General features: G+C 38.8%; 1 protein-coding gene across 1 annotated transcript in view; it reads right to left on the reverse strand.

The window, feature by feature from the left end:
- FRK (fyn related Src family tyrosine kinase) overlaps nt 1-13079 on the reverse strand; it is a 161092-nt gene that overhangs the window by 75441 nt on the left and 72572 nt on the right. The window contains exon 2 of the mRNA XM_089652142.1: nt 5811-5932. Coding sequence (XP_089508268.1) covers nt 5811-5932 — 122 coding nt within the window. The remainder of the gene's footprint in view (nt 1-5810; nt 5933-13079) is intronic.

Here is a 13079-nt window from a genome sequence, read left to right on the forward strand (position 1 = left end):
ATTATATGAAGAAAGGGACAAACAAATAATATGAAATGCTTTTTAGTAGCCCTTCTTTAATTATACATTATTTTTAAATAATAATAAACATTTTTCTGGCAATTTCCTCTTATACAGATAACTTATAATTAAGAACTAAACAATCCTACCACAAGGTAAACAATTTTTTTTTTTAATGGAAAAAGTAGATCATAAATGAATCCACTTATTTTGAAAGAACTGGCTCGAATAATAGAACTTAGTGTGATATTTTGTCTTCACTTAATTTTACAGTCAGCACTATATCTTCATTGAATTTGCCAGTTTGTAATTTACTTCTGTTAATTACCAAGGTAAACTGGCAACTTAGCACAGCTTGAAAATAGATTTGTTTCATTACAATCCAAACAGTTTTTTTCCCAAACATTAGATTTATTACTTTGCTGGTAAAAGAGAAACACAACTGATCAGTCCATTTATTGTTTCGGCATCTGCAAAGGAAAGTGCTTGTACAGTAAATGAAATGCAAGTCATTAGCTGTAGCGTGTAAGCTTACCAATGCAGTTATCTCAGTTTTGCAGGGTCGCTTAGAAATCTACATGATTTTTTTACAAGTCAATCAAAAGCAGTATTTTTATTTGAGGAAGCCTTAGAGATAGAGAATTTGCAACATCCATGAAATCAACATGGTGGCATTTGTAGACACGCATATAAATTAATGCCACAGAGGAACAAGAATGGACAGTTTAAAAAAGTAAAACTTGGGGGCCTACTTATATTCTGCTCAGGGGCGGACTGACCATTTAGAAACTCGGGCACTGCCCAAGGGCCCGGGGTCAGTAGGGGGCCCCATGAGATGCCCCTGGTACCTTTTTCACAGGCTTTTTTGAGTTTGGGCAAGGACACAGGGGCCCCATGATCCCCTATTACCCAGGGGCCCCATGAGTTGTCAGTCCGCCCCTGATTCTGCTTATGTTTACAGTTTTATCTACAGTATGTTCTTCCTACTATAACAGGGATGTCAAACTAGCGGTCCTCCAGCTGTTGGGGATCTACATGTCCCATCATGCATCTGCCTTTGGGAGTCATGTTTATAACTGCCAGCCTTGCAATGCCTCATGGGACTTGTAGTTCCACAACAGCTGGAGTTTGAAACCCCTGCACTATAACATTATGGTATCCATTTAACTGAAAGCAATAGTCTAGCAAAAGGTGAACACTCTACTCCAATCAAAAGGGGCAAAGCCTTATGCAGGAAAAAAATGGATGGATTGTTGCTATTCAATGATTTTTTAATCTTATTCAGGGTTTTAGTATAGCCTCCTTAGGGCTTTTATTGATACAGTGAAATATTGGTGTAAATTGCACGGTGACATCATTATTAGCTTGTCTGCAATGGTAAATTGTACCAGGTATTGAAAAAAGTGTTTTAAAAAAAAATCAAAGCATTTTAAAATCATTGGCGATTCAGGTTAATCATTTGGACATGTTACATTAAAGAGTATCCAATATCAAAAATGAAAAGGGAATACATTGCAACTTACTATTCCCTAGATCAGGGGGGTCAAACACAATTTCATTGTGGCCTGTATCAACATTATGGTTGCCCTCAAAGGGCTAGTTGTATCTCTAAGATCAGATGTCCAAAGCATCTCCCACCCCCTTTTACATCTGATAGCAAGTATCCCCCACCCTCCCTTCCATCACGGTGCACCCCCATCACCTTGTACTGCTGCTGGAAAGAAGCTGGGGATGGAGCTGGGAAGCAGAAAGTGCAGGGTCTGGAGGAGGACCAGAGGAGGTCTGGAGACAGCTGTCTAAGTCTGCTTAATGCTGACACAAGGAGAGGTAGAGATAAGGCAATGCAGTGGCTGCACAGAGGGGTACAGGATCTGTAAAAGTTTTGGCCTCCTCTCTGCTGCCAACTACTAAGATGGGGGGGGCAGAGATAAACCTCTCCGCTGCTGCACGGAGAAGCGCAGGAGGTCTGTCCTCCTCTCTGCTACTGAATGAGACACAGTGGGGGTGGAAATGAGGGGGGAGCCACAGCTACAGGAGAGGTGTGAGGGATACCTGAAATGGCCTGGCGGGGCCATCAGGCCTTGTGTTTGACATGTGACCTAGATGATCTGGGTAAATTAGTTTTCTTTGGTTTTTTTTCAGATTTGTTTTCAGTTGGTAATCCTGCCAATAATATATTTCCTGTCCTAGGGTGACAACACTCATCGTACTGTATCTATGAAACAGCAGTGTTGTCACCCTAGGACAGGACTACACAACACCTCACCTGCTCCTCCTCTCTATAACAGAGAGAACTGAGTGCAGCACAGGCTATGAGTTAAAAAAAATATGTTTTCAATTATATATTTAAGGTAATCCCTGAGGACATTTATTTTGATGAAACACGTCAGATGAAGCTTTGGGCTTTGACATCATCACATTAGCAGCTTCTGTGAGATCAGTAATGTTTCTTTGGTGTACATATTTGACCAGCTTTTTAAAATCTTTTTAATAATATATGGGGGATTATTTTTACTGTCTACCATTGAATTCTTATTTTTTTCTTTCTTGGTGACATTTGAGAACAAATGTATTTTTAATTGACTCGAGTAGCAGTCTTTAACAGATGACAGTTAGTGTTTTTTTACATCTACTGTTGATAAACTGAATTGGTTATATACTGTATTATATAAGTGTAAATTGGCCTCTAGTCATTTGGGATTCTGCTATTAAGCATGTTGCCATCTACATTCTTCGGCAGTGGTTTTTGTTACTTTATGGCAAAGTCTCACTTTAGGCATTGCACTTTTGTGATTTGGAATCATATCAAGTAAACACATACTGATCACTAAAGTTTTAGAATCTGAGTGCTGTGTGTATTAACATTGTGTTTTTTGGATCATGCTACATTTTGATATCTGTGAAAAGAGAGACTCACTTCAAGTGGTGCAATTTTGAAAACCTCATGTGGGGGACCTTTTTATCAGTCTTTTTGCAAGTGGCTGTGTTTCACTGTTATTTACTGTTATTTACTGTTACATGCACTTTTTTTGGTTATATATTGTCTATTTTTACACCAATGCAGACTTATCATACTCATAATTTTGAATTTCCAGTGTAATGATAGATTTTACATACACTTTTAAAAATGTATTTAATCAAACTTAATATTATCAGGCATTGTAAAGCGTTTGACCAGTAAAGTGTACATAACCAGTTAGGTAATGTGTAAATACTATTAAATGAAAATCAAGTGTGTGGGTCCTGACAGATTAAGGGACATAAATCCCTGTTTTTTTTTTTTTTTAAATCAGAAATTATGTTTAATAAAGGTGAAGTCATACAAATCTCAAAATGGAAAAGCATATACAGAATGGTATCAAAGACTCAATCACTAACAAACCGAACAACATAACAAAGAAAACCTTCCAGTGCAATCAGTTAGACAAGAAATCCAAGAGTCTATGCAGCATTACAGAGATAACATATTACAATGCAATCAGATGATAAGGCAATTGTGCATATACAGGACAATAAGAGTATCCCCACAACAGTGGACCCACAGAAAACAGAGAGCACCCACCAGGGTATACAGGAGAGACAGAAAATGGCCTTAGAGAAAGTGATAATCAAATTGCAATCAATAGCAACTACAACAGCCTATGCATTATTAAATCAAAAGGGGCTAAACCTGGAGTGTCCAACCAAGCATCCCAAAGTTTCTCAAATTTACCCGAACATCCTCTATGCTGGTAAACTAAACGATCATATCGTAAAATAAGTCCCATATTTTGCTTCTAGTTGGCAACAGTGGGGGGAGTATCAGAGGTCCAGCACACTAGAAGTGCCTTGCGCGCCTGGAAAAAGGCCTTGGAAAGGGCCTCTAATATAAATGTATCCTGTGTTACCCAAAATACCCAAAATGCTTAGGATCTAGACATAAATCCCTGTTCTGTGTATTTTTTTTCTAATAAATATTATTTTCACACTTAGCAGATTTTCAGAAGTGAGGCACTGCTTCAAACTCCACAAATCCTCCTTGGTCACCGCTTTGAGAAGGTTAGGTGTCTGCCAAAGGGCTCTTTGGCTATCTTTGCTTCATACTAAAGCAAGTAGAAGGCCACATACCAATTTTGTCCCTCATGCCGAATCTTTATTGAGCCAACACAGACTCACTGAAAGTGAGCCTCAGCTCTGATATGCAAAAGAATGAAAACAATGTAAAAACAAAGTTGAAGCAAGTAAACAGCTAAACACCAGTGACGTCAGTCATAACAAGTCTTTTTTGACTCAGCAAACACACACGGAGAGTCCCCAGCAACATGCCACCCAATCTGACATCCATGACTAAGCCCCATTGGGCAGGACGAAATGCACCAAGGGATGTGGTCAGTGGAGAAGCACTGAGGGTGAGACCATATACATATTTTACACTGGTCAAGTGGCAGAGCAGCGTTCTGGATGCCCATTATTGTTGTTACCTCTACTGATATGTTTCACCCTTATGAACTTAGTTGTAAAGAGTCTTAAGCCTGTAAGAGTGAAACATGACAGAGAGGGGTGGCCTGAAGGTGGGGACTCTCAGAGTGTTTGTGCTGGCTCAATAAAGATTGGATATGAGTGATGTCATTGATGTGTGGCCAATTACTTGCTATAATATTGATTTTACATTTGTTTATGCCTGTGCATTGTGTGACAGTATGGCAGTTTGTAGCCTCAACCAGGGCCATGTTTGATAGTGTGACAGTGCAGGAACCAAGAAGGAGTGGCTTAAAAGACCTACACATTAGGATTACCATTTATCTAGGTATTCTTTTATTGAAACCTTCAGAATCTGAAGAAGAATAAAATCAAACTTTCATATTACATGAACATGTTAAGGCTTATAAATTATAACAGTTAAAGCAGAACTCTTAAAGAAGAGAAAAATTTTTGTTTCGCCATACAGTGGGGCTGTGCCCCCACTGTATGGGTCAACTACCCATTTTTTCAAAGAGTGAACACAAAGCTCATACTCACCTGACCCACTAATCCTAAAGAAAACCGCGCTCACCCACAGTCCAGCGGTAGAGTGTTCCTGCCTATAGAGCATGCATTGAGCATGCTGACATAAGTAACAGTCCATTTAGAAGAACTCTGGACAGTGGGGAAGGCAGGAGCTAAGTATATTTCTGCCGTCCTCTCCCCTAGAATAAAATGAGCAGTTAACCCATGCAGTGTGAGCACAGCCCCACTGCATGTGCCACAAAAAAATGTGCCCGGAGTTCTACTTTAAGTGATTGGGTTTTTATATACTTTAAAAAAAAGCAGCTGATATGTACAAAGTGCAGACACATACCTGCAATACCTTTCAGTTGTCCGATCGCATTTTGGGTCAATCTGAAGTCAAAGTGTACTAGACTCTTTCCCCCATACTTTTCTATTGCCCCTTCACTATTATTGACTCTCTTACTAGTCAATAGGAATATGTGAGAGGCAGAAGGGGGCAGACAACATTAGACTTCACCAGAGGATGCCAAATATTTATCTGAATACTACAGTTTGGCATTTTTTGTTAAAGTTAGTCATTTTAATCCAGATTGAGTAGCAAATTAACAGTTTTCTTATCTAATTTTTGTAGTTATTAGGCAATGCAAATAACTTACAATCAAATATTTCTCACCCACTACGCTCATGAGTTTTTATTTTTTTGTACGGCTTATAAAAGAAATAAATGAGCATCATTATAAAGAACATTTTAATACACAGTTGCTAAAAACTTTTGTTTAAATAGATCAAATATATTTAGAATATTATTGTGCAACAGCTTTGATTGTATTAAAATAACATACCAGAAAGAGAGTAATCTCCCCTTTGGCTCTCGCTTTCTCTGATGAGAAAAGATCCAGTTTGGTTTCCTGGTAGGATAAGCTGCTTCTCAGCCTCAGACCTTTTTATTGTACGGAAGAACCACCTGCAAAAAAAATTCACCCTCAGTCAGTAAACATGGCAGAGGTAATTTAACGCTCAATAAGCACATTTACAACCAAGGGCGGACTGACAACTCATGGGGTCCCCGGGCAATAGGGGATTATTGGGCCCCTATGTCCTCACCCACACTCAAACCACACCCAAAAAAAGGCTATGAAAGGTACTAGGGACATCTTCTGGGGCCCCCTACTGACCCCGGGCCCTCGGGCAGTGCCCGAGTGCACGAATGGTCAGTCCGCCTCTATTTACAACTATAGCTATTTATAATACTTCACTGTTATTAGTGCAAAATTATACTAATACCTTGGTAACAAACACTGTATGTTTGTTAAACTCTCTTAGGAATTACCTTATGTGATAACTAATTGAAAATCAGATTGTTTAATACTTTTTTTTCACTTAAACTGCTTCCATCTCTTTTAGCTGTACAATTCCTCTATTGGGATATTTTCATTGGTATAAAAAGAATAATTTAAAAATGCACCAACTCCCCTGAGTTCAGAAGGCTATGTTTAATACCTCCCACCCTTCCAGTTCCAGATATTTTCACTGAACTGCCCTAAGTGACTCCATACAACCTTGCTTCTTAACCACTTCAATACCAGGCACTTTCATCCCCTTCCTGCCCAGGCCAACTGTCAGCTTTTAGTGCTGTTGCACTTTGAATGACAATTGCGCAGTCATGCAATACTGTACCCATATGAAATTTTTATGATTTGTTTAGGTGAATAGAACTTTCTTTGGTGGTATTTATTCACCATTGGGTTTTTTATTTTTTTGCTAAACAAAAATTTTGAAAGGAAAGCGCTTTTCTTAGTTTCAGTTATAAAATTTTGCAAATAAATAATTTTTCTTCTTCACAGATGTGCAATGATAAGGCTGTGCAGATGTGCACTAATGAGGCTTCACTGATGGGCACTGATGTGGCTGCACTGATGGGGTTACATTCATGAGGCGGCACTGATGGGCATTGATGAGGTAGCACTGATGGGAGCTGATACCCTGCATTGATGGGCACTGAAAAGCTGCACTGATGGGCACTGATGGGGCTGCACTGATTATCAGGGCACTGATGATCAGTGTCCTGATGATCAATGAAAACGAAGTACTCTTTATGCCCTTTCAGACTTGCCAGTTATCGGTTCTCTTGTCCTTTCATGGAGACAACATGTGAGGAAAGAAATAACGTTAAGTAAGTCTGTTTACATGTGACCAGCTGTGATTGGACACAGCTGATCACAAGGTAAAGGGCCATTGTGATCGGCCCTTTACCATGTTCTGTGAATAGTCACAGAACGTACCCCATGAGTGCCCCAGGGGACGTGCAGGAGGTGGACACATAGGAGGACATTCATGGACATCCTCTCAGAACTGGAGAGCCGCACTGTAGCCATCTTTCAGCTATAGCGAGGTTGGAAAGAAGTTAAAAATATCTCCATGCTCATTTTGTGGAATATGGCTCATTCATGGGAATGATTGTGGCCACAGTGCATGTGTACTAAGAGGAGCTGTAGGGATGTTTTTATGAATAAAGGCTGTGCAGCAGCTGGCAAACCCACACTGCAAAGATCTCTGAATGTAGTAGCATGACTACTGTGGCTGCATAATGTGTATTTGAAAAAAGGAAAACAACTTAGTGTGGGAATTATATGTGCATAATGGAAGACAGAAAAACTATAACACAGTTCATATAAAGATATAAGCTAACAGCTGTATACATTTATAAAAGCATTCATTTATTTAGGTATACATTTTTCAAATAATATCAATTAAAGTATAATTATACAAACAAACACTACATGCATTTTCACAGTTAAGCTTGGCTTGTGCTTCCCACCTCCCAAACCGTTCTTTTGGTCCTATTATGTGACGGGTGGCCTCAATAACTAATACTGAGGCTCTGGAAGAAATATTATTATTACTGATTATTTTGTGTACATTAATTAATCTTTAGTTATGTATTTAGTGTATCTAAATTACAGTCATATGGCCATGTTGTAGGACCTGTTTTGGTTGAATTGCCAACAGTGATTTCATTTTAGCAGCTATAGTTACACTATATTGCCAAAAGTATTGCGACAACCCTCCAAATCATTGGATTCAGGTGTTCTAGTCACCTCCAAGGCCACAGGTATATAAAATCAAGCAACTAGGCATGCTGACTACTTCTACAAACATTTGTGAAAGAATGGGTCGCTCTCAGGAGCTCAGTGTTACCGTGATAGGTTGCCACCTGTGCAATAACTCCATCCGTGAGTTTTCCTTGCTACTAAATATTCCACGGTCAACTGTTGTGGTATTAAAGCATAGTGGAAGCAAATGGGAGCAACAGTAACTCAGCCATGAAGTGGTAGGCCACATAAAATGACAGAGCAGGGTCAGTGCATTGTGTGCAGAAGTCGCCAATTGTCTGCAGAGTAAATAGCTAAATACCTCCAAACTTCATGTGGCCTTCAAATTAGCACAACAATGCGTAAGGTGCTTCATGGAATGGGTTTCCATGGCCGAGCAGCTGCATCCAAGCCTCTCATCACCAAGTGCAATGCAAAGCATCAGATGCAGTGGTGTAAAGCACACCGCCACTGGACTCTAGAGCAGTAGAGACGTGTTATCTGGAGTGACGAATCCAGGTTTGGCGGTTGTCAGGAAAACGGTACTTGCCTGACTGCATTGTGTCAAGTGTAAAGTTTGGTGAAGGGGGGATTATGGTGTGAGGTTGTTTTTCAGGGGTTGGGCTTGGCCCCTTAGTTCCAGTGAAGGGAACTCTTAAGTTGTCAGCATACCAAGACATTTTGGACAATTTCATGCGCCCAACTTTGTGGGAACAGTTTGGGGATTGCCCCTTCCTGTTCCAACATGACTCTGCACCAGTGCGCAAAGCAAGATCCATAAAGACATGGATGAGCGAGTTTGGGGTGGAGGAACCTGAATGGCCTGCACAGAGTCCTGACTACAATGATGGAATACCTTTGGGATGAATTAGATTGGTGACTGTGAGTCAGGCCTTCTTGTCCGACTTCAGTGTCTGACCTCACAAATGCTCTTCTAGAAAAATGGTCAAACATTTCCATAGACACATGCCTAAACCTTGTGGACAGCCTTCCCAGAAGAGTTGAAGCTGTTATAGCTGCAAAGAGTGGAGCAGCTCAATATTGAACCCTATCGACTAATACTGGGATGCCAGTAAGCTCATGTGAGTGTAAAGGAAGGTGTCCCAATACTTTTGGCAATATAGTGTACATTTAAATGCTGGCCAAATGCTTTCATTTCCTCTATATCCACCATCCCCTTTTAAATTCTATGAGCAGCCTCAATCTTGAGTGTATCCAGATTAGCAGGGCCCTGTTGTAGGACCTCTTCTGATTAATATGCCAGAATTGATTTTATTTTTAACAGTTATACCTATTTTTAAATTCTAGGCAGTCCTTTTGCTTTCATTTCCTGTACATCCAGCACCCCCTTTTAATTCTATGAGCAGCTTAAAGCTAAGAACATTGAAATATTTCTTTTAATTTTTTGAGAAGGGTTTAGAACCTCTGTCCAATTTATTTAAAGCTACCTGTGTCCTGTAATACCTCTCTATACAATCAAAAAATTCTGGAGTTGTGCTTTGCAGAACAGAACTATTTTCTTTTGCATGCTTACCTGATGTGCATATTAATAAAGTGAACAATTTCATTTGAGAGTATGTCTTGGTCTTACTGTTAAGCCATTACTCATGAATGGGCTTAAAGTCTATGATTAGTTCATGTTTTTTTTAATAAATCAGCATAAGGAACAATACTTACATTTAATGAGAATTGTCCCTTGTGCTAGTGGATTCTATCTTAGTTGAAATCTTCTGATACTCTGATGCCTTCCCCATACTCCTGTAGTGGTAATCTTCTGGTGATTTGGGGGTTATAGGCATGGGCACTCATCAAGCATGTCAGCTATGCCTGCTCTGTCAGCCACCTCCTACATTCATAGAAGCTGTTTTCAGCAATCAAAAGTGCTCTATGAATAGAGGATGAGCAGATGAATGAAAGGTCTGTTCCTCTATTCACGGAGCACCTTTCATTACGGGAAGCTACTTCTTCTTGGAGCAAATGTGACAGCCATCTGTACTATGGAGCACTGTCAGTCTACAAATTGCACCATGTAACTCCCCTGTCCCACTGGGCAATATTATATATATATATATATATATATATATATATATAAATAAATGTATTGTGCTGCATCTAGGAGCGCTGACAGAGGAAGCAGAGGACAGCTTAACTACAGCTATAGTACAGTTTTTTGAATGAAGGCGGGAACAGAAAGAATGGGCATAGTTGGCACATTGCCTATGCGGGCTTCAGCAACTATATTACCCTCACAACACAGGCAGATTACCACTAATATGGAAGAGGGGTCAGGGGACTTAAGATTTCAACTGAGACAGAAGCCAACAGATATTTTTCATTGCATATAATTACCCTTCCTCATGCTTCTTAAAAAAATTAGTTAAACACAGGCTTTAAAGCTTTAAAGCTCAGTTATGGTCTAAACTTTTTTTTTCCTACTTGTATACATCAAGGAAGGGCTTTATCTTCTAAGAGATTTCAACATTTACACATGCCCCGGCTGTGGAGATTTCCCTTCACTTCTGATTCTGTCTGACGTTATCACCCAAGTAGAAAGTTAGGGGAAATCTCCATCATGTGGACACAGACAGCAATAAAACCTTGTCAGAGAATCTAAGTCTTCCCCATGGAACTGGAAAATGTATTTTAATTCCTCCTACTGTTTCCCCTGGAGAAGGTGGGGGATTTCCCTACTTCATGGTTTGTCTGCCACCATTTAACTAGAAAGGAAGGGAGGTGAAATCTTCCAAATGCCACTATGCACACAGCAATTAAAAGGTTTTCACATTATCCAGAAAAATAAAAAAGTTTTGGCTGGAGTTGGGCATTTACACAAAGTAATTAATAGCAATAAATCAGATTGTACTTTTTACAAATTCGGATACGTGTAATAAACTGAAACCATATTTGTTGTTATTGTTTAATCTTACAGTTTTGTAAGAGCCTTCACATATTTTATTTTATATTACACCTGTACACACCATAATGGCAAAATAGTACCTAGTCCAGTGCTAATGTCACTATAAGCGTATGACCACCCAATGTACACAGAGGTTGTAGTCACACACCCCTTATTCATTGTATGAACAGATCAGCCCTGACAACAAGAAGAAAGCAGTAAAGTGACTCACTAAGCCTCAAGATAAATCCAACAGAAGCCAGCAGAAAGAAAAAACTGTCACGGTCCGCATTTTGTATCAGTACACTACTACTAAACCACATCCAAGTTTTGCAACAGAGTTCTATCATGACATATACCGAAAAAACTAGAACGAATCAAGCACAATTTATTTTCTCTACCTATTCTAGTAAGTGGTAAACGTAAGGCAGAACTTAAGATAATATAAAGAAAATATTTACCCCCAGTATAGACTATAAACATCAAACTAGGACTAGAACATGCCTGTACACAAATACAAAAGGTATTTTTAAAGCCTAAGTGCAGCCAAAATAAAACAAAAAAATCAGCACAATGGACATAAATAGTTTGTAGGATATGTCCCTTGTACTGAAATCATATTCGGTCTATGCCCCCTCACCTCCAAGTATAATCTTCCAGTGTGGCGGAGATAAATCCAATTAATGGGATGTCACAGGTTCTCATAAAGAGCTCCTGACTACGCCTGAACGTTCTACCCAGCTGTTCCATTTTCAGAAGCCGTACTACAGCTGACATGAATGAAACTTAGGCTTTACATCAATAGTGATAGTTCAAATATGTAAACACAACTTTAAAGACAATGAAATAGCAATAGTCATGCTGCTCTTCTGCCTTATATATACAGTATATTGTTGACACTTTTTCTAGAAGCAAGTGCCATCCTTATACTCTCTTTCCTATCAAAATGTTAATAATCGTAATAGTTAATAATATCATACCATATAAAAAAATTATGTATGGAAGATAAAATTGCCCCCTCAAAATTCATAAAATATGACACTTATGCAAGCCTTCCAATATTATGAGATGGGGAAGAGGGACGCCTATAAGCAAACAAATGTAGGCAAAGAACACATCCCTGCCATGTCCCCAGTTATATGGATCATGAAGAATTAATAAGCAAAATATGGTTGGCTAAACCCACCAGATTTTTTTTTTGATCTCTTTGTGTCTCTTATAGTGCTTTTGTAAATTATGTGATAATACAAAGGTTTGTTTCAAATGTTTAGTGTAGTTTAATTAAGTGTTGCAACTAATATAGACGTCTACACAACTGTCCAAAATGAAGGACAACAAAAGAGCAAAGAAGATAGAGGGATTTGGTTCTAAAAGAGGGACAGCAACTCTAAATGAGGGATGGTTGGGCGGTATGCTTATGGTGTGAATCTACTCTTACACTGAATTTAGATAACCTGATATACCCAGGGAATCTTAGACTGTTTTTTATCTTAGCGTATCTTTATAAAAAAGTACATACATGTCATTACCCAAAACTGCTATTTTATTTTCTCCTGTTAAATGTTTATTGTTATACAACCTTTTAGTCTGTATGTAACACATCAGAGATCAATAAAAATAGTTTTAAAAAATGTTGACAACTCCTATTTGTACAAATTAGGTGACAAATTTACTTACATAGTAATGTTAAACCTTTATTTTTTGTAAAACAGTGAGCATTAAAGTATGTTATCCCAACATTTCATATTTCTGATATGTATCTGTGTTACCATATACTTGTATGAAAAAGTACCCTGTTCGCTTTGCATAGCTTTCTTTTTGTAAAATACCTAATGATCCTGCTAGTCCCCTTGCTTTCCTATTTCAAACAGACCCCACCAGGCATTTGTAGATTAGTGTACTGCTCTCCCTCTGCCTCCTGCTGACTCACCCCCTGCAGTATCCACTCCCCATGTCACTCCTCATGTCTCTAAGCCTCTTTTGCAGCTGAGAACAGAGGTCATGTGATCATTTATAAAAGAAAAAAAAAGGTATTTGTATATAAACAAGCATTGTGCCTTTCATTTATATTTTAAACTGCATGGGTTGTTTTACAAGGTGAGGATTCTCATATACAGTACTTC

The sequence above is a fragment of the Staurois parvus genome, unplaced genomic scaffold, assembly GCF_062004578.1.
Source record: "Staurois parvus isolate SC_StPar_1 unplaced genomic scaffold, SC_StPar_1.0 ptg000672l, whole genome shotgun sequence".
NCBI classification, from domain to species: Eukaryota; Metazoa; Chordata; class Amphibia; order Anura; family Ranidae; genus Staurois; species Staurois parvus.